General features: G+C 48.1%; 1 protein-coding gene across 3 annotated transcripts in view; it reads right to left on the bottom strand.

Moving 5' to 3' along the window:
- Kif6 (kinesin family member 6) overlaps window positions 1–20,896 on the bottom strand; it is a 285,962-nt gene that overhangs the window by 65,043 nt on the left and 200,023 nt on the right. For all 3 annotated transcript variants that reach the window (XM_060369640.1, XM_060369641.1, XM_060369642.1), the window contains 2 exons: window positions 13,518–13,626; window positions 5,916–5,971 (listed from right to left, as the gene is read on the bottom strand). In XM_060369640.1, the coding sequence (XP_060225623.1) occupies window positions 5,916–5,971; window positions 13,518–13,626 (165 nt within the window). The remainder of the gene's footprint in view (window positions 1–5,915; window positions 5,972–13,517; window positions 13,627–20,896) is intronic.

Raw genomic sequence — 20,896 nt, 5'->3', positions numbered from 1 at the left:
ATATACGTACTTAGAAAAAAGCTTAGTAAACACACACACACACACACACACACACACACACACACACACACACACACATACACGGTCCAATACTATGCATAGTTTCAGGGATCCACTGGAGATCCTGTGGCAAGCTACCGAAGTACAATAACTCATCCATGAATTATTTTTGCAGTTAAAAGAAGACACAGGCTACCCCAACGCATCTATAACCCTCTAAATCCCAGGTCAGAGGGAGGGAGAGCCTCTGGCACAGAAGACCCTCTCCGTGGGGGGCCTAGTGTCCCCTCCTTCCATCAGGCTCTGCTTGCCATCTTCCTTTACTATCTTCTAGCAAGGAAAGACAAAGAAGGCTCTTCATTCTCACTGGCTCTTTATCGACTTGACCTTGGAGAATACACATGGCCTCTGGTCCCCATGGCTTCACACTTCCTTCTCAGTTGGGTTGTGGGTTTTCCTGCCTTCTGACTAAAGACTGATCTTGGAGCCCAGCAGGAAGGGAACTCAGAGTACCTCCACTCCTTCATAGCGGAACACGACTGGGCATGCTCACTAACCTCGTTCAGCCTCAGTTTCTCCATCTGCACCCAGAGAAGCAGGCAGCTCTATTGATATCGTCACCATGCCTATAGCCAGCACTCAGTCACTCTGACTCTCCTGCCCTCGGGTCTGTCCTCAGACACGTGGTGGTGGCAGTCTCCTTTGCTTGCTCCACAGACTTTCAGACAGTCCCAGATGTCAGGCTGTCTTCGTGGTACTCCTGAACTCTCTTGCCTCTGGCCACCGTGAAAGCCTCACTTAGGCAGCTGCCTGGGGCTAGTGCTATCCGCTCCCCGCCTGCCCCCAAACTGACTGGGCTGGGCTTTGTCCCTGGATGCCTGATTAGTGACGCTATCTGCAAGTGTGCGTGACAGCGTCTCTGCTTTTTGAAGAAGTCCAATAGCAGACATCTACTGGGAGGGAGTGCTGAGTGACTGGTGTATTTTGAGCAGGTTTCAATACGCTGTGGTGCAGACACTGAATTAGAGGATGAGTCTGGCCTAGAGGGTCATGTGACTAAGTGAAGCTGGAACGGCACTGAGGCTGTTTCCACCGTAAGTGGTTTGGCTGCCCTGTGAGGAGAGGTATCTCAGCACTGTGTGTTTTTTCCTGTTGGAAGCTATTGGGTGTCCTTCAGCAGAGGACTCATTAGTTTCCAGAGTGGCCTAGAAGGGACACGTGTAGCTACATGGGGCGATTAGCATCATTAACATCTCCACCTCACTTCTACCCATCATTCCCCTCCCAGTCAATAGAAGACAGTGGAACACCCCTGCCCTCCATAGGAATGGAGTTTCACTAACTCTTCCTGGGCAAATCAGGAAGCCGAGCCAGGCTGTGCAATGGCATTTATAGACAACTGATTTCCCTGAAAAGGGCGCTGAGCCCAGAGGGACCACGTGCTCGGGCAAGATAATGTCCCCATGGCGTCCGAGAGCTACCTGGTTGACATGAAGTTACACTTTACTGTGGGCTTTTTTTTTTTCCTGATATCTAGATGATGGTATCTCCTGTCAAAGTTATTTTTGAAGTACAAGAATGGAGATGATCAGGTCAAGGCTGTTATGATGAGATTAAAGTGCAACAGCCTCCTCCTGAACGACCTGAAAGTGTTTTCCTGGGAGAGGAAGAGACATTTTTATTTTAAGGCGTTTCATTGTCGGAGGAGGTGTCTTGCTTTGAGCCTCAGCTTATGCCATGTTCTACAATAAATCCCAAATGAACTCAATGTGAAAATGTTAACAATAAAAAAAATCTATGAGTGTTTAGAAAATAATAAACTGACACTTAGCAATGAAGTTACCTGTTATTAATCAAAATGACCTTTCCTAGGTGCAAAAACTTGGAAGAAATCATAAAAAGAAATCAGCAGTAGATGTCTGTGTAAAAATAAAGTATAATGTTCCCCATAAAGACTGATTAATAGTGTTGGCAAAACAAAGGGGCGGTGTGGGGAGGCACCTTTTTTCGAAGGAAGGGATGAAGAAACTGATATTGGGCCAGCAAGATGGCTTAAGGTTAAAGGTGCCTGCTGCCAAGTCAGACGACCCAAGTTCACTCCCAGGACCCACATGGTAGACGGAAAGAAATGGATCCCACAAGTTGTCCTCTGACTGCCACATGCGTGCCATAGCATGTGCACACGTAAAATGAATACGTGCGAAAACTGTGTTGAAGGGCATGCCCTGTTGGTGTCATTATAATCTGGTAAGGCGAGTGGGAGATCGTTATTTCTTTCCTTTGAGATCTAACAGCAGAAGCCAGCACTCAGGAGGTGGGTTCCAGAGTGGCGCTCAAAGGGCTGATCACAGACAGGACACACTCAAAGCTGGGGGACAGGAGAGAGGGTCCCCTTGGTCAGCCTGGGAGATGTAACTCTGAGCAGCGGTTTCCCAGATCCCAAAACGCACGCAGGGAACAGTCACAAAGGAATTTGAAGTAAAGAAAAGAAAATGCTAACTTCTTGGATATTTACATTTTTTTGTTTTACTCTTTCTCACTGTTCCTTCTGCTATATTCTCTGTTAACTTTTTTTTTTTCTTTTTCAGTACTGGGGAGAAAACCCAGGGCCCACCACACAGGAAAGCACTGTGCTCCTGAGCCACAACCCGAGCCCTCCCAATAATTACTTGAATTCCTCACAGGCTTGTGAGTGATCAGCTCCTGTGATAGGAGCTGGTTCCTGGCCTGGTATTGGATGGCCCTTGCCAGGGTGTAGTCATTCATTGTCCTGTGTTGCCAAAAATGATGTGGCCAATGGTGGCACGCTGGGGTGGAAAGACACACGCCAGGATTCTAAGAAGTGAAAACTGACAGGCTGGTGCCTCTAAGGCAGCCTACAGTTCCCGAATTTTGGACTCAATGACAAAAATTACAGAGACAGACTGGATGGCAATAGAGTGGACAAAAAGGTGTTTAAAACATAATCCACGTGACCAAAAGCTGCTGAATGCGCCAATGTGTGGGACAGGTACACGGAAGTATAGTTCCTCCCTTCCAGAAACAAAGGCCTATTAATTTTTCCCAGTTTTGATTTCAGCCTGTCCCAAGACCAAGACTGATGTAAGCGAATTATTGAGAAGGGCTAAGAGGAGTGTGTGGAAAGCGTGCACGGATGGGTGCATGAGAGTGAGCGTGTGTGCATGTGTGTGCATGCATGTGTGTGTTATGCATGTGTGTGCATCAGATCTCTTTCTTCATAGCTTTCCACCTCATTCCTTGAGGCCAGAGCCTTTCATGAAACCTGAAGGAGACCCATTTTTGAGGTTGACTCATCTTTGGCTAGGCTGGCTGTCCAGCAGGCTCCCAGAATCCTCCTCTCTCATTGCCATGCCTGAAGATTTGAACTCATGTCTTCTTGCACTCACAGTAAATGCTCTTAACCACTGAGCTGTGTCTCTAGTACTGGCAAGAGTTATCCACCTCGTTCATTAGTGTCTTGAAGAAAGAAAATAATTCGAGCATTTTACCATATAAAAATAGATATTATTTGGCTACTAGTGAAATAGAAAGTGTTCAAGAATCTCTAAGGATGAAACTCAAGACACAGCTGTAGTCACAATGTCAGAAAAAAAACATATGGATTTGTTGATCTGTAGTTTCTTCTCTGTGGGCCAATTAAAGTACACTCCACGGCATCTAAAGCCTGCCCAGAGCTGGGATGTGGCAGTGCTCGGAGCAGAGCTGAGTCACTACCCCAGCCATGGCATGGGCCATCTGTGCTCTGCCCCGAACTCTTAGAAAGCTTAAATATGTGCTCAGATTTTTCCTTCAGCTTCTTTAATTTTAACCTGCCATCTGAGTGATGCTGTGATTGAGCTCTTCCCTGTGGCTAGACACTAGGTGGGTGTTGTTCAGTAGCCAGGCCAGGGCTCCACAGTCCTCTCACCTTGGTCCTCTTGAACCAAGAAGACAATCTGAACGGTGGGGGTGACTGTGAAAGGGGCCTTGGCTTTGTTTATACCACTGAACTAGCTGCTTTCCTGATATTACTGGAAACTTGAATCTCAGAAATAAAACCCTGATGTTTACTTCTGACAGCACATGTTTCTGTGTGCTAATCACAAACGTATCCAGTCTGGATAGGTTAAGGACAGCCCTCACTCCTCAACCCCTTGGAGAAGCAACAAGAGGGATGGGTAGGACCATTCCTCTATTCTGTATTATGAAGCAACATTTGCGCACCACATTGTGGAAAGGAATCTGGTATGTACATGTTGGTGGTGGCCTAGCATGTACACACATCTGATAATTACAATGAAATAGTTACCAAAGCTCTGAAACCATTTTTGATATAGAAATGTTGATGTGCTACTATAGGCATACATCCAATAACAGATCTAATGGTGAGTCTAATCCCTGTGATAATGTTCAAGGGCATCGAAGGTACTCTACAAAGGCTGACACGTGGCGAGCCTGGCTTCACTGTGCTGGGCTGACGTTTCCCCCCACTGCTTGCCTCCACCATCAAAGGTGGTGCTAAATTACAGCTAGGTTAGTTTCCTTATCTATCACAGTTTCGTTTCTATTGCTGTGATAAAAGTGCCCTGACAAAAAGCAGCTCACAACTTCAGGTCGTGGTCTAGCGTGGAGAGTCATTGTGGCAAGAACTTAAAACACCAAGTCATATCACGTCCACATGCTCACTGCTTAGCTCACTTTCTCCATTCTTTTTTGTTTGTTGATTCATTAGTTTTTTGAGATAGGGTTTCTCTGTGTAGCTTTGGCTGTCCTGTACTCGCTTTGTAGACCAGGCTGGCCTGGAACTCACAGAGATCCACCTTCCTCTGCCTCCCTGAGTGCTGGGATTACAGGCGTGTGCCACCAAGCCTAGGGAATGGTGCCACCCAGAGTGGACTGGACCTTCCCACATCCATTAATGTGATCAAGATAACCCCAACCCTCAACCCCGGGCACATCCACAGACCTTCTTGATCTAGACAATTCCTCACTGAGACGTCTTTCCTAGGTGTTACTGGAGTGTGTCAATCTGATAAATAAAATCGACCATCACACCTTCCAAGCTTCTGGGCCACAAGGTGTAGGTGTGGCTTAGGGTCTAGCTGCCTCAGCTCTTTCTTGTACAGTCACAGAGGGGAACTGTTTCCTTGACTTAAATGGACTGAGACTATCCCGTTTTTCCATATTCTGTAAAATAAGCCAGAGGGGACACACAAAGAGGTTTCTAAGGTGGAGCTGGGGACAAGAAAGAGACAAGGAACCAGCTGCCAACAGGCAACAGTTGCTTTCTGGAGCACAGAGGTAAAAGGGTCCCCTCTGCGAAGTTGCACTATCTGAGAGAAGGGTCTCCGTTGTGTTTTATAGCTTAGGATAAGAGGCATTTTCTGTCTTGCTTTAAAGAAGATCTGAGGCTCACGTGTTTTCAAAATTGTCTGTTGCCTTAGCCTGTCCTTTCCTGGCAAGCACACTTCTGTCAGGAGGCTTGGCGGCTGGGAGAATGCACTGGCCCACTCTGGCTTCCCATCTTCCCAGTGGCTTTATGGACGGTGCTGAAAGTGCACATGTGTGCAAAAAATGCCCAGCACCAGCTCTGGGCGGTGTAACAGTGTTTCACAGCCCTTGGAAATATGAAACAATGTTGCTGTGATTACATGGCTGTGACAGGTTGAGCTACTGCTGAAACACACAGGGAGAAGTAAAACTTTCTCACTGGAGTATGCCAACCCAGTGAGAGAGCCTGCAGAAGCTCAGGCCAGACCCATACAAAAATGCCTTTCTTACAGAGGGTGCATGCCAGGGCTTCCTGGGAAGGGATGCAAGCTAGGCTCTGTGGCTATACGAAGAAGGCAGACCACCATCCAGTGTCCACTGGGGAAGGGTCTGTGAAAGAAGCCGTCAGAATGTCATCTGCTTACCAATTTTACTTCTTGTTCCATTTATACTTTCTCCCAGTGCCTTTGCTTCAGAAAATCTAGAAGAAAATAAAGAATGAAGACAAGTTTTACTTCTTGCTATTCATCCTGGATTATGTTTGAAAGAATAAGAGATGTCTGAGAGGTTGCTAGAATGTGATGAAGACAAAAGAAAACTGAAGAGAAGCCTAATATGGTAGGCTTACAAAGGAAGACTGAAATCTGTATGATTGCATCTCCTGTGAAATAGAGCAACAACGGCTTAGTGGTTGAGGGCACTCTCTGCACTTCCCCAGAGGACCTGGGTTCGATCCCCAGCACCCAGATGGCGGTTCACAACCATCTGTAACTCCAGTCCTAGGGGATGCAAGACCTTCTTCTGGCTTCTAGGAGCACTGCGTGTATTGTGATGCATGTGGTACACACACACACACACACACACACACACACACACACACGGGCCAAACACCCATACACACAAAACAATAAAACAAAATAAGTGTCGTTCTTATATTTTTAATGAATGAATTCAATTTCTGATGCTGGCAAGGATACCAGGATGAAGCGTGCTGGTAAGGTTTCTCTACCATGATCTACTCAGCCGTGATGCCAACCTCATAGTCAAAGAAAACTCTGAAATAACATATTGACAGACAATGCTGCAGCAGAGGTCATCTACTGACAATCGGTCATGAGGCAAATCAGCGCTACTTCCTGGTCCTTTCAATAAAGTTTTATTAGACTGTGTTAACCCATTCATCACCATTCCACCTATGGCGGCTTCTAAGTTACCCCAGCTGAGTGGAGAGGATGTGACAGGGACTGGATGGCTTGTGGAGCAGGAAAATATTACTATTTGACCCTTTACAGACTCCTATTGCAGATGAGTATTAAACCAGATTTTGAAAATACAATTTAAGGGGAAAATAACCTCCAAATCAGAAATAAAAAAAAAAAAATCATGATATGCAGTGTGTCTAGTGTTTTCTCCAGCCTGTTTTTACAGGGCAAGGTCATAATGTATGCATAAATACACACACATATAGGCAGTGTACAGGGTTTATACCTTGATTCTTTTTTTTCACTTAGCGTTGTAAGTTCTTCCCTATGTCATTCAAAACTCTTACACTCTGTGGGCAAATACTAGTCCACGAGACGGTTGTGCTGGCCCGCAGTCAGCGTGCCCTCTACGCTCACATCTTAAAGTGACATCCACGATGAGCCCAAGCTTGTCCTGGGGAAGTGGTGTAAGATACGACCCATGGAAGGAACGGGTAGCCCTTGAGGGGACACAGGGCGTCATACAAGGTGTGGAAGGCATGGTGGCGGGAGGGAGGGTGAGATGGCTGCTCATGGTGTGTCAGATACAGGAAGCGAGAGGGCAGAATGGCGCTGCTTGGCTGGCTTTTCATCTTCAATTAGTTCCGGGGCTCCACCCACGGGGCGGGGCCACCAGTCAAGTGAGTCCATCTTCCTCAGGTAAACCTTTCTGGAAATACCCTCCTCAACAGACACGATCAGCGGTGTGTCTCCTAGGGGATTCCAAGTCCCAAGACATTGATGATGAAGATGAGCTACCACTCCGAGACCTTATAAAACATTGGTCCATCTTTCTGCCATGAAATTAAAGGGGTAGCCAAAACCCTACAAAAAGTACAAAATATATGCCCATAGGACATATTCTATCTTGGGTAACAATAACCACACTGTTGGAGTTGATCTGGGAAGGGGACTATCTGTGTGTAGGGTGTAGTCAAGAAAGCTTTGTGTGTGAGTTGGGAGTGACCCGGACTTTGAGGGGCCACAGAATTTTAGAAAACGATTTCTTCTAGAGGTTTACAAACACCTATAAAACAGAGAGCACGTTAGGCTAAATCCTCCCATCTTACTGCTCCGTTTTTCTATTGTCCGTCTTAGTTCCATGGTCTCTTCTCTCTCTGTCCTCTTCCAACCTCCCCAAACGAATTTCATGTGGTTCCAGAGAAGCATAGATGCCTTACTGCTTGATGCTTCATGCTTAAAGAGCTGTATCAGGTGAATGGAGGAGAGAAAGCAAGGGCCTGCAAGCCACCAGTGCTTCGTGGCTGGTGGGAAAGTGGTGACATTTCTGTCATTGCTGTTCTCTGCATCTGTTTGGCGTAAGACCACAAGTGGAGTTCCAGGGAAGAGGACTGAATTTTCCTACAAGGCTGCATGGCTGAGGACACCACCCTGGCTCCCGAATGAAGGCTCCTCATAGGCTAGTTATGTCTTCTCAGTGAGAGCCTGTCACCATCCAGGGTCCGGTGCAGAGGCATCTGGCAAAATGCAGGCTTTGTTCAGTCCAGCAGACAATCATGGAAGTGTGGAGCAAAGCACTGGACTCTGTGTGCGGTGTACTTGAATGCTGACCTCCGCTAGGCAACGCAGGAGCCTTATGGGGGAGCTAGGTGCTGGGGTTGTGCTCTGGAAGCAGTAACCATGGACAGCAGAGGCTGAGGGTCATCCTTCCAGCCAACCAACCTACTGGAAGGGGTCCCTGCAGATAGATGTTAGGGGCCTGGACACTGTGGCCAGCTTTCTCATCGTGGGAGACAGCTGAGCAGAGTCTGACGTGACTTCTGAGAACGTTCTTGAGGGGATCCCCTCTTGCCCTTGGTGTGTGGTAGCTAAAGATATGATCGCTCAGCGGGAAGCAGCAGAGGAAGCCGCAGAGGAAGCCCATGCCTGGCTACCCTACACACAGTTCACTAGTGAACTCAGGCAACGGATGCTCTGACCCAGGGCCACAGATGGTTTGTTCCGGAGCCAAATTTGAGTGACCCTGGTTTGGCAGCACCGATTTAAGTGACCCCCAGTTTTATGAAGAAGCTTTGTGAACTTTTTTTTTATGGTAACAAAACAAAACAAAATAGCTCTAAATCAAGGCATTAAAAAAATACATTGATGGAAACACCAGAGAGATGGGTTGTGGTTACATAGAGACTATGTGATGACAGTCTTAGCCATTCCTCTGGTGGAGTATAGTCTTTGTTTTCAGTTTCCATAAGTTTTTATCTGTTTATTAGGAGGAGAGGTCTGACACAGAGTAATGTCTCTGGTTAGGCTGAAGACTGCTATTCCTTGCAACACTCTAGCTCTCCATATTATTGAAGTTTTAATCTGCCAATTAGCCTGTGTAGACAGCTTCTTTTCAGAAATTCAGTGTGCATGGAAAGGACAGAAATCCATGTCAAGTGTCTTCCTCAATTACTCTCCACCTTATTTTTTGAGACAGGGTTTCTTACTGAACCTGGGGCTCACAGACTTGGGTATGCTGGCGGCCTGCTGGGCTCCAGGGGTCTGCCCATCTGTGCCTCCTCTGCCAGGGTCACAGAAATAAGCTGCCATGCCAGGCTTTCTGATGTAAGTGCTGGGGACATGAACTCAGTTTCCCCAAGCCTGTGCAGCAAATACTTTACCTTCTAGGCCATTCTATTGTGATGAAGATCTAGCCTGCATTTCCCTTGCATTTCTTTTACATGTCAGTGCTTGTGTGTGTGTGTGTGTGTGTGTGTGTGTGTGTGTGTGTGTGTGACTCTTGCTGTCCTCTATGGCCTGATGAAGTTCCTTCCTGGACTCTCAGGGAGTCTACCACCATCAGTTCTATGCTTCGCAGCAAATCTTAAGCAGTTTCTTTGACTGCTGAGTACTGGAAGCCAATTTCAAATAGGCATTCTCAAACAAAATAGTTTTCTAAGTAGAGGTTTTTGTGTGTGTGTGTGTGTGTGTGTGTGTGTGTGTGTCTGGTATCGTTTTAAGAAACAGGGGGATGCTGAGAAGGTTCTAATCTGGTCTCTACCCTCAGAGTTTATAATTCTAGCTCAGCAGACAAAGCGTAAATGCAAAAATCAAATGGTAAAATAATAAAGGTTAAAGGAAACTCTAACGGGAAGCAGGGAGCTCCTATTTGCTACCGGCAGCATTTCCAGATGGGGCCTGTGATTTCCCCCGCCCACTTCTCTGCAGCTCCTAGGCTGCTGTTGCATTCTGTGCTAGAAGGATCCAGCTGAGTGAAGGGGCACTTTTCTTGGTTTAGCTCACGTTATTAACGCCTTCCAACCACAGTCCATCTCCCCGTTCATTTCCTCTTTTGTTACTTAATGGGGACTCTGTGTCTGGTAGGTTCCGTTTGTAAGAAGGTTTTGCCACAAAAGAAAAGCTCCCCTGTGCTTTGCCTGGGCGCTGATATTTACAGAACACAGGGTCGCCCGCCTCTCTTATCATTATATATTAGAAAGATGAATCATGCCTACAAAATGGAGTGATTATGAAAAACAACTGCCTTCCACTAGGGGTAAAAAAAAAACCACTCCACTGAAGAATTGGTTCATATGCTGTAGGCCAATGAAGGGCAAATGTCCTATTAATGGGACATCTTATTTCTCTCATCACAGACAGACAGCTGAACCTCCCCCAAACCCGGTGGCAGCACCCAGGCATACTAGGAAGTCCATGTGCTGAAATGTACAGGTGAACGGCGAATAGACAGCCTCCTGGTAGGTGTCAGGGACCACACAGGCCACTCATGTGCCCCCTGAATCTCCAAGCGGAGAGACTCACAGAGGGTTCTGGGCTGCCAACAATCCCTCCGGTAGGCATTATTACCTCTCTTGCCATGGGCTAAAGGAGATATGTATGGGGTCAGGTAGTTCCAGTCTCAACAGAATAACGTGCCAGAACCATCAGACCACAGAGTTCCTAGAGGTGAGGCAAGGGCAGGAAGATGGGAAGGCCAGTGGGACCTGGGTGCCGAGGGATGGTAGAAAGGTGAGAGCTGCAGAAGCCCAAGGTAACTAAATGTCAGCCTGTATTCCTCTGACCACTACTTGTGGCTGTTTGCGATGGTCCTCCCTGACATTAGGAGGCACTAAAGCAGATATTTGGAAGGACTCGGGATTACTTGATGATTATTTCTATGTCAGGGCCAAACAGGAAGTCTGTGCATTTGGGGATTTATTTTGTGTCTGCTGTTGAAACACTGTTTTTTGTTGTTCTTTTAGGTTTTTTTTTTTTAATAAAATTTTTTTTTCTCTGTGGTAGGCAGCTGTTTCTTTTCTGTGTGTGTGTGTGTGTGTGTGTGTGTGTATGAGTGTGTGTGTGTGTGTGTGTGTGTGTGTGTGTGCACATGTATGGGTCTTGAATCACCCAGGAGACACCCTTCTGGGTATATCTATGAGGATATTTCCAGAGAGAATTAAATGAGAAGGGAAGATTCACTCTCCAAGTTGGCAGCATCTTCCAGCAGGGTTTGAAGACGCCCCAGGGAAAAGCAGCATGAGTGGCTGCCACCTCCAAGTGTCCACTGATGCTGGACTTCAGCGTCTCCTGCCCTCCCACCTAGACACAACAACAAAGACTGTTGGCTCCCCACGCTGTTGGTGTTGGACTGGGGCTGCTGAGCCTCCTCGCTTTGTTGACTGGCAGCTACTGGATTCTCAGCCTCTTTGGTGTGCAGATGGCCACTGCTGGACTGCCTAGACTGTATCGGGTAAGCCAATCTAATCATTCCTCTCTTTGACATGTATTCATTCCACGGTTGTGTTCCTCCAGAGAACCTGCCTGACACAACTGGTAATTTCTAACAACTGAGTGATGCCTGTGGATGAGAATAAAAGTGTAAGTTCAGGGAGAAGGTGAGGTTCTCAGTGGCACCCACTGCCTCTTGGCATGAAGCAGTTCCCTAATGGCTACAATTATATTAACATTTTAAGAATGGGCCACCTTTTCATTGGATTTTTAAAAACTGATGTATTGCTGGGAAGATCTCTTCAGAGGAGTGAGTCTTGCTAATTCCTTGGCACAATGGCCAAGGGGAAGATGGGAGCACTGGTAACATTGTCCATCCTGGGCGAACAAAATCTGCTTCCAGTAAAATCCCAGTAGCTGCTCGGGTTATCAGAACTCTACGGGACTGGAGGCAGGGCGGCTTTGTATGGCGAAGCCTGAGAGGCCCACACACACATTCACCCTGATAGGCCATGACCAGCTTTCCCATCAGAAACAGAACCAGACTCAGATACAAGCCCAATGCAGCCAGGAGCTGGGATGATTTCAGAGAATGAGAAAGTAAAGTATGTCTATCTATCATGTTGGTGGCTTTTAAACTCGGGTACACAGAGCATCATCAGTTGGTGTGTGCACGCCTGTGCATAATGTGTGTGTATGTGTGTGTGCGTGAGCGTGTATGTGTGTGCGTGTGTGCATATGCAGGTGTGGACCAGAAGTCAAGTCCAGGCACCATTCCTTTGGTGCTGCCCACCTTGTCTTTTGAGATAAGGTCTCACCTCCACAGATGGCTCCACCTCTACAGCATGGGGATGGGGGAGGGGTGAAGGGCATTTGAGTGGCTTAGCCCAGAGTTTTACATGGGTGCTGGGCTATGAAATCCAGCACTCATGCTTAAGCAGCAACCACTCTTGTCTGTCCACTCTGCCCCTGCTTCCATTCCCAGGGTACACTCAGGTCAATCTTTTTGTACAAAGGTCTCGGTTTGGGGCAAATAGTTTTTGGAACATGTCCCTTCCTATTTTTGTGCCTTTAAGATCTCTGTTTGTTGACCTGCAAGCATCTAGTCCATCAATGCCCACAGGACATCCTCATCCACGGACTTTCTGTTGTATTCCCTGTCAACTGCTCAGCTTGGGCTCCTAGGCTATGTTCAGCTCCCCCCAGCTATAAGCAGTGCAGCCATGAGAGTTCTCCTTCGGGGTGCAGCTGGATAGTTACTCCCATGGAGCTGAAAGGTCACAAGGTGCACACGCCTCTTTGGACTAAGAGGGTCTAGCCTGAGATCCAGAGGGCTGGATTGTGTTGGGTTACTGGGCTCCTGATGTGCTCTGAGATCTGCCGTTAGCCCTGGGAAATGCTTCCTGGCTGACTTGCTCATCCCTCCTTGTAGCAGCTGTGTTAAACCTTCATCTTTCTCCTCAGCATTTTCATCTACCCGAACTCTTAATTTTACTAAAAATATGGAGGACCTAAATGTATCTGATCTATACATTAAGAATGTGTGCATGCATGCGTGTGTGTGTGTGTGTGTGTCTGTGTGTGTGTACAATTCCATTGTCTTCTATTACTTGTTTGTTTGTTTGTTTGTTTGTTTTTTGAGGCACTGAACTCAGACCAGGCTGGTCATCAAATCCCAGAGAACCCCCTAACATCTCCCCTCCCCTGCCTTCCCTGGGATCACAGGTGCATGATGCTGGTTGTGACTGGAACTCAGGTCCTCATGCTTGCACAGCTAACACTGTCCCCAGTCCCAGCTCCCCAGCCTGTCTTGCTTTCCCCTGGAGATTATGAAGGTATCTGTAAGAGTCCCAGTCTGGTGAGAATTATATACAAAATGAGCATCGTGCAGAGAGTGCTAATGCTGTCAGTAGCAGGCCCCTGACCTTCAAGCGGCTTACCCAAGTGGTCCTGGGATGGTGACCCTCAGACACGAAAGAGAACTGTACAAGGGTGTGCACGGGAAATGTGAATCCATAGAGACTTTGCACCTTTTTTTTGCAGAAGGACAGGGCAGGAAGCCTCGGGACTGGCCTACTTAAGCCTTAGAGGGAATCAGCTGCGCTCTGACAGTCTTACCTCTGCTTCAGAATCTGTTTGTTGTCATCGATGGTGACACTGTCAGCGTGGTCCCTCTTGAAAATCTCAAAAGCCTCCTGGCGTCCCAGTGACATCCCCTCTCTCATCCCTATTTGGAGACACGGGGGTGGGGGGAGGGGATGGTTTCAGTCACATCATCAGGAAGCTGTTAATTTCATTGTCACTATATTCAGACCACAGAGCTGGCCCTGGCTCCCAGGAGCCCACAGTAGAAAGGCTGTGGCCAGACAGGTGGTGCCTGACTAGAGGCTGTGCCCACAAGTCCACGTGACTCAGGGGGTGGGGGTGGGGCTTGGAGTGCCTGCTCAGAGGAAATGAGAGCCAGGCCTCCAAGCCCTAGATGGTGAGCACATCTGTGAGTTTACTTCCTGCCACCCTTTGGTGGCACAGTTCTTCCTGTTTTCTCCTTATGCCCCATTTTGGATTTTTAAATTTCTCTCTGAATTTCTAGGCATTTAGTAACACAAACTGAAGTCCAGAGTGAAAGCTACAGGATCTAGAAAGTTCTGCCCTTAGCTTCTAGCTTCTATTTAATGATTCAGCCTTACTTTCCATGGCTGGTGAAGAGGGTCCTGCTCCTTACTTGGGCCTTAGCTGGGAGTCAGTAAAATGCTCCAAGCCAAAGCCCATGGTGGGAGGTCCCCAGTTTATGTCCAACTTTAACACCCTAATTTGCCACTGCCACTTGCAGGCCAGCCCTCACAGCTTGGCTCTGCTCTCAGCACAAATCCAGAGCCCAGCCACAGAAAGTAGGCCCTTTAGAGGAAACAGGTGGCTTTTCTTTCGCCAGCTTCCCTACTGGGCAGCCTCCAAAGGCAATGGCCAGTGCAGGTGTGCGCCTGACTCCTGAGGAGCAACCTAAGTCACAATAGGCTTTGGATAAATCTGCAAGCTTTTGTCTTTTGAGATCTGCCTCAAAAGGGTCTCATGTAGCTCAGGCTGACCTTGAACATGCTACCTAGCCAAGGATGATAATGAACTCATGATCCTCTTCTTCTACCTCCCAACTCTTGGGGTTAGAGGTATGTGCCACTAAACTGGGTTTAAGCACTTCTGGAAAAGGAACCCGGGGCTTAGTGCATGCTAGGCCAGAACTCTTATTTAAAAAAAAAAATCTGCCATTCTCCTCCCATCCCCTCCCCTAGGAGGGCCCTTCTCTTCTATTTTTCCAATACCTCCGCTGATGTTTGAAAAGTAAGCCCTAGCCAGCTGTCATCTTCAGACCAATGCTTTCCCTGAGCCACACAGAGCAGATCCCCTCACCAGGCCCCTGAGTCCACACAGAGCAGCAGATCCCTCCACCAGGCTCCTGAGCCACACAGAGCAGATCCCCTCCATCAGGAGGCTCCTAAGCCCACACAGAGCAGATCCCCTCCATCAGGAGGCTCCTGAGCCCACACAGAGCAGATCCCCTCCATCAGGAGGCTCCTGAGCCCACAAAGAACAGATTCCCCCCACCAGGCTCCCTATCTTCCATCCATGACAGTCAGTCCAGAAGACACTGTGTACATGACACGCCTTTCCAGTGAAACACAAATTCCTCCAGGGCCACAGGTCATATGTTTATCTGATTCCACAGTCTTCTGTTAAAGGTCTGCATCCGGAAGCTACTCAGCCTATGTCTGTTAGTCTGTTAAATTCACAGGGCCAAGACTGAAGTGGGTGGGAGGATGACCCTGTTCTCAGGGCAGCAGGAGTAACAGCCCAGGGCCTTGGGAGACGTATTCTTAGTGGCCTTCATGCAGCATCCCCCTTTCCCTGGAAAGAGCCCGCTATCTCCTATCCTCAGCTTTAGGACTTGGACAAGCCCATCTGACAGCAATTTCATGATTACTGTGATAAAAATAGCACCACGAGGAATGTCTGAATGGTGACACGGCGATGGGCTTGGCACCCCACCCTCTTTAGTCATGGCTCATTTGTGCCTCCATCTGTCTTACACACTCTTGAATCTGGTGGGAACTAGTTGGTGTGAGACTCACCAAGATCAGCTCCAGTGCACAGGAGATATTTTTGTGGTGCACATCTCTCCGGTGGACCCCAGTGGAGCCCAACAGTAGCCAAGGAACACTTTCCCTGCCTCTCCTCTGTCTCCAGGCTATGCCCAGTTAGTTGTAAAATGGTATGCTTCATGCTGTAGAGTTAGCGCCACAGAGAACACACTGGAACTTTCTGTGAGAGCCTCAGGCTGCCTCCCCCAGAGGAGGCTTTCGCTCCTCAGGTTGTAGCAGGTCCGGGAATGAAGAAGAAGCTTCGGAGCCTGGCCATTTCTCCTCTAGCCCCTGCCTGCCTTCTTTGTTATGGGAACAAAGACCGTAGCACTCTCGAGGCAGTTAAGAACTTGTAATCAGCAGGACAGTCTCTGGATTATCCCTGAGGGGGTTTGTGTCCTTTGAGAATCTAGAAGGTTCTGCTATGAAACTTGGAGCCATTGGGGGTAACACGGTCACTGTGAATCACGGATGTTCGGAGACTGGATAACTGAAAAGACAGGAGTGTGCCTCAGCTTACCACCAGAAAGACGGCACCAGTGCTCCCATCCTAGGGAACGCATGCTGGGCGGGGGGTGGGGAGGGACTGCAGTGCCTAAGGCTAGGTGGGCATTGATGAAAACAGTGGAAACATGGCAACTAGCTTTCCAAGCCCCGAAGAGAACGGGGTAGCCGACCTCAGTGGCTTCTCTCAAGGGGAATCAAGGCCTGGATTCTGCAGAGACTGTGGAAGACTGTTGCACGGAGCATGTTACCAGAGGTCCATGCAGACGCCTAAGGGATGGACCAGCAGCTGAGGTGTCTGAGCCTCCTTCCCATCCCAGCTCTCCTCCTTCCTGGCTGCCCCTGCCCTTGCTCACAGACTACACTAACTTCTTTTTAGATTATACAGATACATTCAACTCCGGGTCATCCCCCAAAATGAACGAACAACTTTACTTCAACTCCGTTGAAGAGTCATCTCTGCTTTGCTATCCCTCTTTGGATTTAGGAAATAAGCTCTTTCTCCTGTGAGCAGCTCTTGTTAAGCACACATCATACGCTTTAGGAAGAGAAGGGAGCAGACTCTGCATTTGAGAGCTCACTTTGTTGAGGGGACAGATATGTATTTATTTCTTCCCTCCAGACGCGTTTGTTTATCTTTGGCATGGCGCTAGGCATGCAACTGGGATGCGAAACTGGACAGGCTTGAAGCTTTGATGGTCATGTTTAAAGTGCTCAGAGTCTAGCCAGGGAGAAGGAAAAGTGAACAAATAATTGCATTGCAGCTTGCACTGAGAGAGAAGCAGGGAAAGGTAAGTGCTTGAGAGAGGGAGTGGCTGCTGGGGAGTTCCAGGTCCCAGGTGGAAGGTCTGACTGACACAGTGTGGATGAATGGAGAAACTGAGCAATGTGGGCGCTGAAGACATTTCTTGTGAATGTTTTGCTAAGGAACATAAGGGTAGGTTCACAGCTGGTACCATAGGATGCTGAAATTCAACACTCAGCTCTGTACTAGAGCTCACCATGTCTTTCAGTCCATATTGGCTATGAACCCCAGCTCCCAGAAGCTTTTGCACAGACACAGTTTGGGAGTACTATGGTCTCAGGGGGAGCAAAGAGAAAGCCTGAAGTTTGCTGACAGCTGACAGAGTCTGCAGAGCATAGAACTGACCTGGCCTCCATCCCAGTGTTTTGGAATCAGTTTCCTACTGAGGCCTGAGGCCTTAGGAGTTCTGACCAGCCACACTCTTAACTGGTGAGCCATCTCTCTAGTCCCTTTCACTCTTTCTGAATATTCTCCCTTTTGTCATCCTAAATTTGAATCCCTTATTTTGCTACAGAATATAACTCAGAGAGTGTTTGGAAGCTCTCCTGACCCTAACACAGGCGTCTATGGAAACTGAGTGGAAAGAGCACGCTGGTGTGGCGGAGAACTTCTTTTGTCCTGGGCCTCCCATCTGATTTCCTTTTGTCTGGGGCATGTGGACCTCAGCTTATTTTCCTGGCTGTTCTCATAACAACCTACTATTGCTGAAGCTATTGCTTCAAAATCCACCAAAGTAAAAGGACGGAGGCTTGTGTTCTGCATGCTGAAAAGTGATTTTGTGCACAGAGAGCCAAAAATATATTTTCTTTGGGAGACATGTCTTCATACATGGCTCCAGTTCTCTGACTGAAGAAGAGAAGGGGGAAAAAAGAAGACCAATAGGAAGTGTTGAAAAGCTCAGGGCAGAAAGAGGGAGAGAGGGGTTGGCACTTGGTGCTAGAAAACTTTTGAAATGGAAGGTAACAGAACGGCTCTGATAAACTATATGACTGTGCAAGGATGTCAGGCCACAGGCAGGCATGGAGTTTACCTTTGTGTGGTTCCCAATGCAAGGTTTAAAATATTTATTTGTATTTTACATGTATGTGTGTGTACTTGACCAGTGCCCACAGAGGCCAGAAGAGGGGCCTAGATCCTCTGGAACTTGGAGTTACACGTATGTGCGAGCTGCCACTTAGGTGCTAGGAATCAAACCCAACCCCCCTAAAAGAGAAGCCAGTTCTCTTAAAAGGTGAGCCATCTTTCCAGCCCCTGATATAAAGTTTTTACAGGCAAGAAAATTTCTCAGTCATTGTGAACTGCATGAAATATAATGTGAATATCTTCTTATAAACAATTAGAAGGAAGTTCCACTCCTGCATGTGTGCCTAGGTTCCAAGGAATAGACCTGGGAGTGGGAAGGAGGATGAGAAGAAGGAGAGGAGACTTAGTCAAGTGTGGAAGCAGAGGTGAGGGAGGGGAGGAGACAATCTGTCAAGAGGAAACGTGAGACAAGAAAGTTAGGAGGTTGATGAAGACCCAATGGATGGTTAGTCATCCAACAGTCTCAAGAATCATGCTGTGGAGAAGGGTGTCCTCAGGGTCACAGAGAGGAAGTGAGGGCCCCAGAGGCTCTGTGGAAAGGGCAAGTCAACAGCTTAGTCCAGTGTGGAGAGTAAAGCTGGTGCTGCTGCTGCGCTAAGTGCCCTGGATAGTTAGTGGAGGGCTGAGGTCTCCAAGACACAGGGACTGGGCCTGAGGAGACGGCTTATTGGTAAGGTGTTGTGTGAACAGGCGTTTGGAGCTCCAGCCCCTGCGTAAAAGCCAGGAGTAGTAGGGGGCTCATTGTTACTCTAGAGCTTGAGAGGTGGAGACAGGTAGGTTCCTGGACTTCACTGGCTAGCTAGCCTAGCCAAATTGGTGAGCGCCAGGATAAGTGAGAGACCCTGCCTCAAAAACTAAGGTGGAAAGTGACTGAGGAAGCCACTCCACATTGACCTCTGGCCCTCATACATAGGCATATAGATACACACACCTCTATGAACATGTGCATATACCACAACACACAAACACACACACACACTTGCATGAACGCACAAAGAGACATGGACCATCTCTGGGGAAGCTCAGAAGGGGCATCTGAGACAGCAGCTTCCCTCCCTCCCCTGCCACAGGGAGGGGTTAGCAGGAGGAATGTTTTGGAGACACTTGAAAGGGAAGCCTGCTGCTTCCCTTCCTCACACCCGTGGGAGACATGGCTAACCACTCAGTGTTCTCTGCCAGGGAAACTAATTACAGTGTTGGCACTTTTGGCAAGCTCTTTGGGTAGGCTTTGTGGCAGTCATCTCTGCTTCAAAAGCTGGTCCTCCAAGAGGTGGCTTCCAGATTATAAGCCAATTATGTGACAAGTGGCATTTAGTATGTTTCCTCTGTCCCCTTCATCATCTCTGTGCCTTTTATTTTGTCACTTTAGGAACTGGCCTATGGAGCATCCCGGCCACACCCCTGTGCCCCCACAGTGGTATCCTTGCCTTCGAGCGTTCCAATCACTGAGAAGATTGTGAGTGAATAAATGAGGAGTCCTTTCTCCACATTCTCTGCCACCAGGGTGATGGAGGTCACCACAGAAAGCAGTGTCGTTTGCCATGATTCAGTTTGCTTGAAAGGACCACAAGTAGCCCAGCTACAATTTAAGGGGTTGCTGGGTGGGTCCAATGGGATATGGAATCTGAGGATGAGAGGAAGAAACACACATACACACACACACACACACACCCCAAAAAACCACTTAGCCACGGCCAAAGTGAGTGCAGATGTTCAAGAACACAGGGAAGATATTTAGCAAGATCAAGAATGATGCTCATTTAACCAGCTTCCCACTTGTGACTGACAGCGTCTAGAAGGCTTTGGGGGTCAGAGGTCTGCGTTCAACCTTTGCTATCACCTGGGCTAAGGGTCTCGGATGAGGACCTGCCTTGGAGTTTCTAGATTGCCACATGAAAGATAACAGAGGACAGTCTGCAATTAGAAGATCCCCAGTGCCAGCTTAGACCAGGCTGAAGTGCAGCAGGCTTGGCAAAGGCTCCAGGGAGGAGAGCAAAAGGAAAATGTGAAGTGGAAAGCCACATAAACCTTAGGAGACCCACCCAATGGTGGCACCACATTTAAATAAATCAGACGGGTTCCTGACTCCCAGAGCCAGAAGTCGCACATGCCATGGCCCAGCGGGGCAGAGGTAGTGGGCTGGGTGAGATTAAGGGGACAGTATGCCCAAGGAGAGTTGTGTTTTCCTTTTGCCTTAGTAACCATGTCTGATTCATCCCCCCCTGCTCCTGTGGCTCAGCCTCCCACTTTCCCCACAGTGAGCAAAGAGAGGCTCAGCATGATAAGCAAGTAGGCGCTGAGCATTAACAGGAAGGGAAGCTTCTGGAAGGCACCGTGAAGACATCCGGTCCTAAAGGCCAATCGCAGAAAGCACGAGTTCTCTCAGCCGAGCCCTCCAGGGTTTTTATGCTGTAAATATTCTCATCCAAAGCAAAGTACCCATGTGTGCTGTCTGGAGATGACGGTGGACAGATATGGGCACTGAGCCTGGAAAGCAGCCTGGGTCTTGCTGGCATTTCTGGGGTTTGGAGCTAAATCAGCAATCTGGAGGAAGCTGCTGGTGCTCCTACTCCAGGCTGGCTCTCAAATGCTTCTGATCATCTTCAGTTCACCAAAGCGGAGGTTCTGAAGGGGGCTCGGTGTCCAGTTCCATGCCAGGCTTTGGGTGGCCGGAACTGTGTGGTCCACTCTGTAAGTGAAGGGACAGGTATCTGACAGACCTTCTAAACAGAAAGCCTGCCTTCCTCTCCAGTGTCTGCATCACTGACCTCATGGGATTCAGGACAGGACAGTTAACAGGATCCCTGTGTCACATGGCGAGCAGAAGCCTTTCATCATCCTGTGCTGGAGGCGGTAGCTGAAGTATCATAGACATGGCCTGTCATCTGAGGATGGGGCAAGCTTCCCTGTCACCTAAGTTAGCACTGCAGTGTGTTACAGTCTTCATATGCAAATATGTTTTGAAAGAAAAATGA

Source organism: Meriones unguiculatus, chromosome 16, assembly GCF_030254825.1.
Source record: "Meriones unguiculatus strain TT.TT164.6M chromosome 16, Bangor_MerUng_6.1, whole genome shotgun sequence".
In the NCBI taxonomy this organism is placed as follows: Eukaryota; Metazoa; Chordata; class Mammalia; order Rodentia; family Muridae; genus Meriones; species Meriones unguiculatus.
Note: the sequence above shows the minus strand (reverse complement) of the source record. Positions and strands in the feature narration are given on the sequence as shown.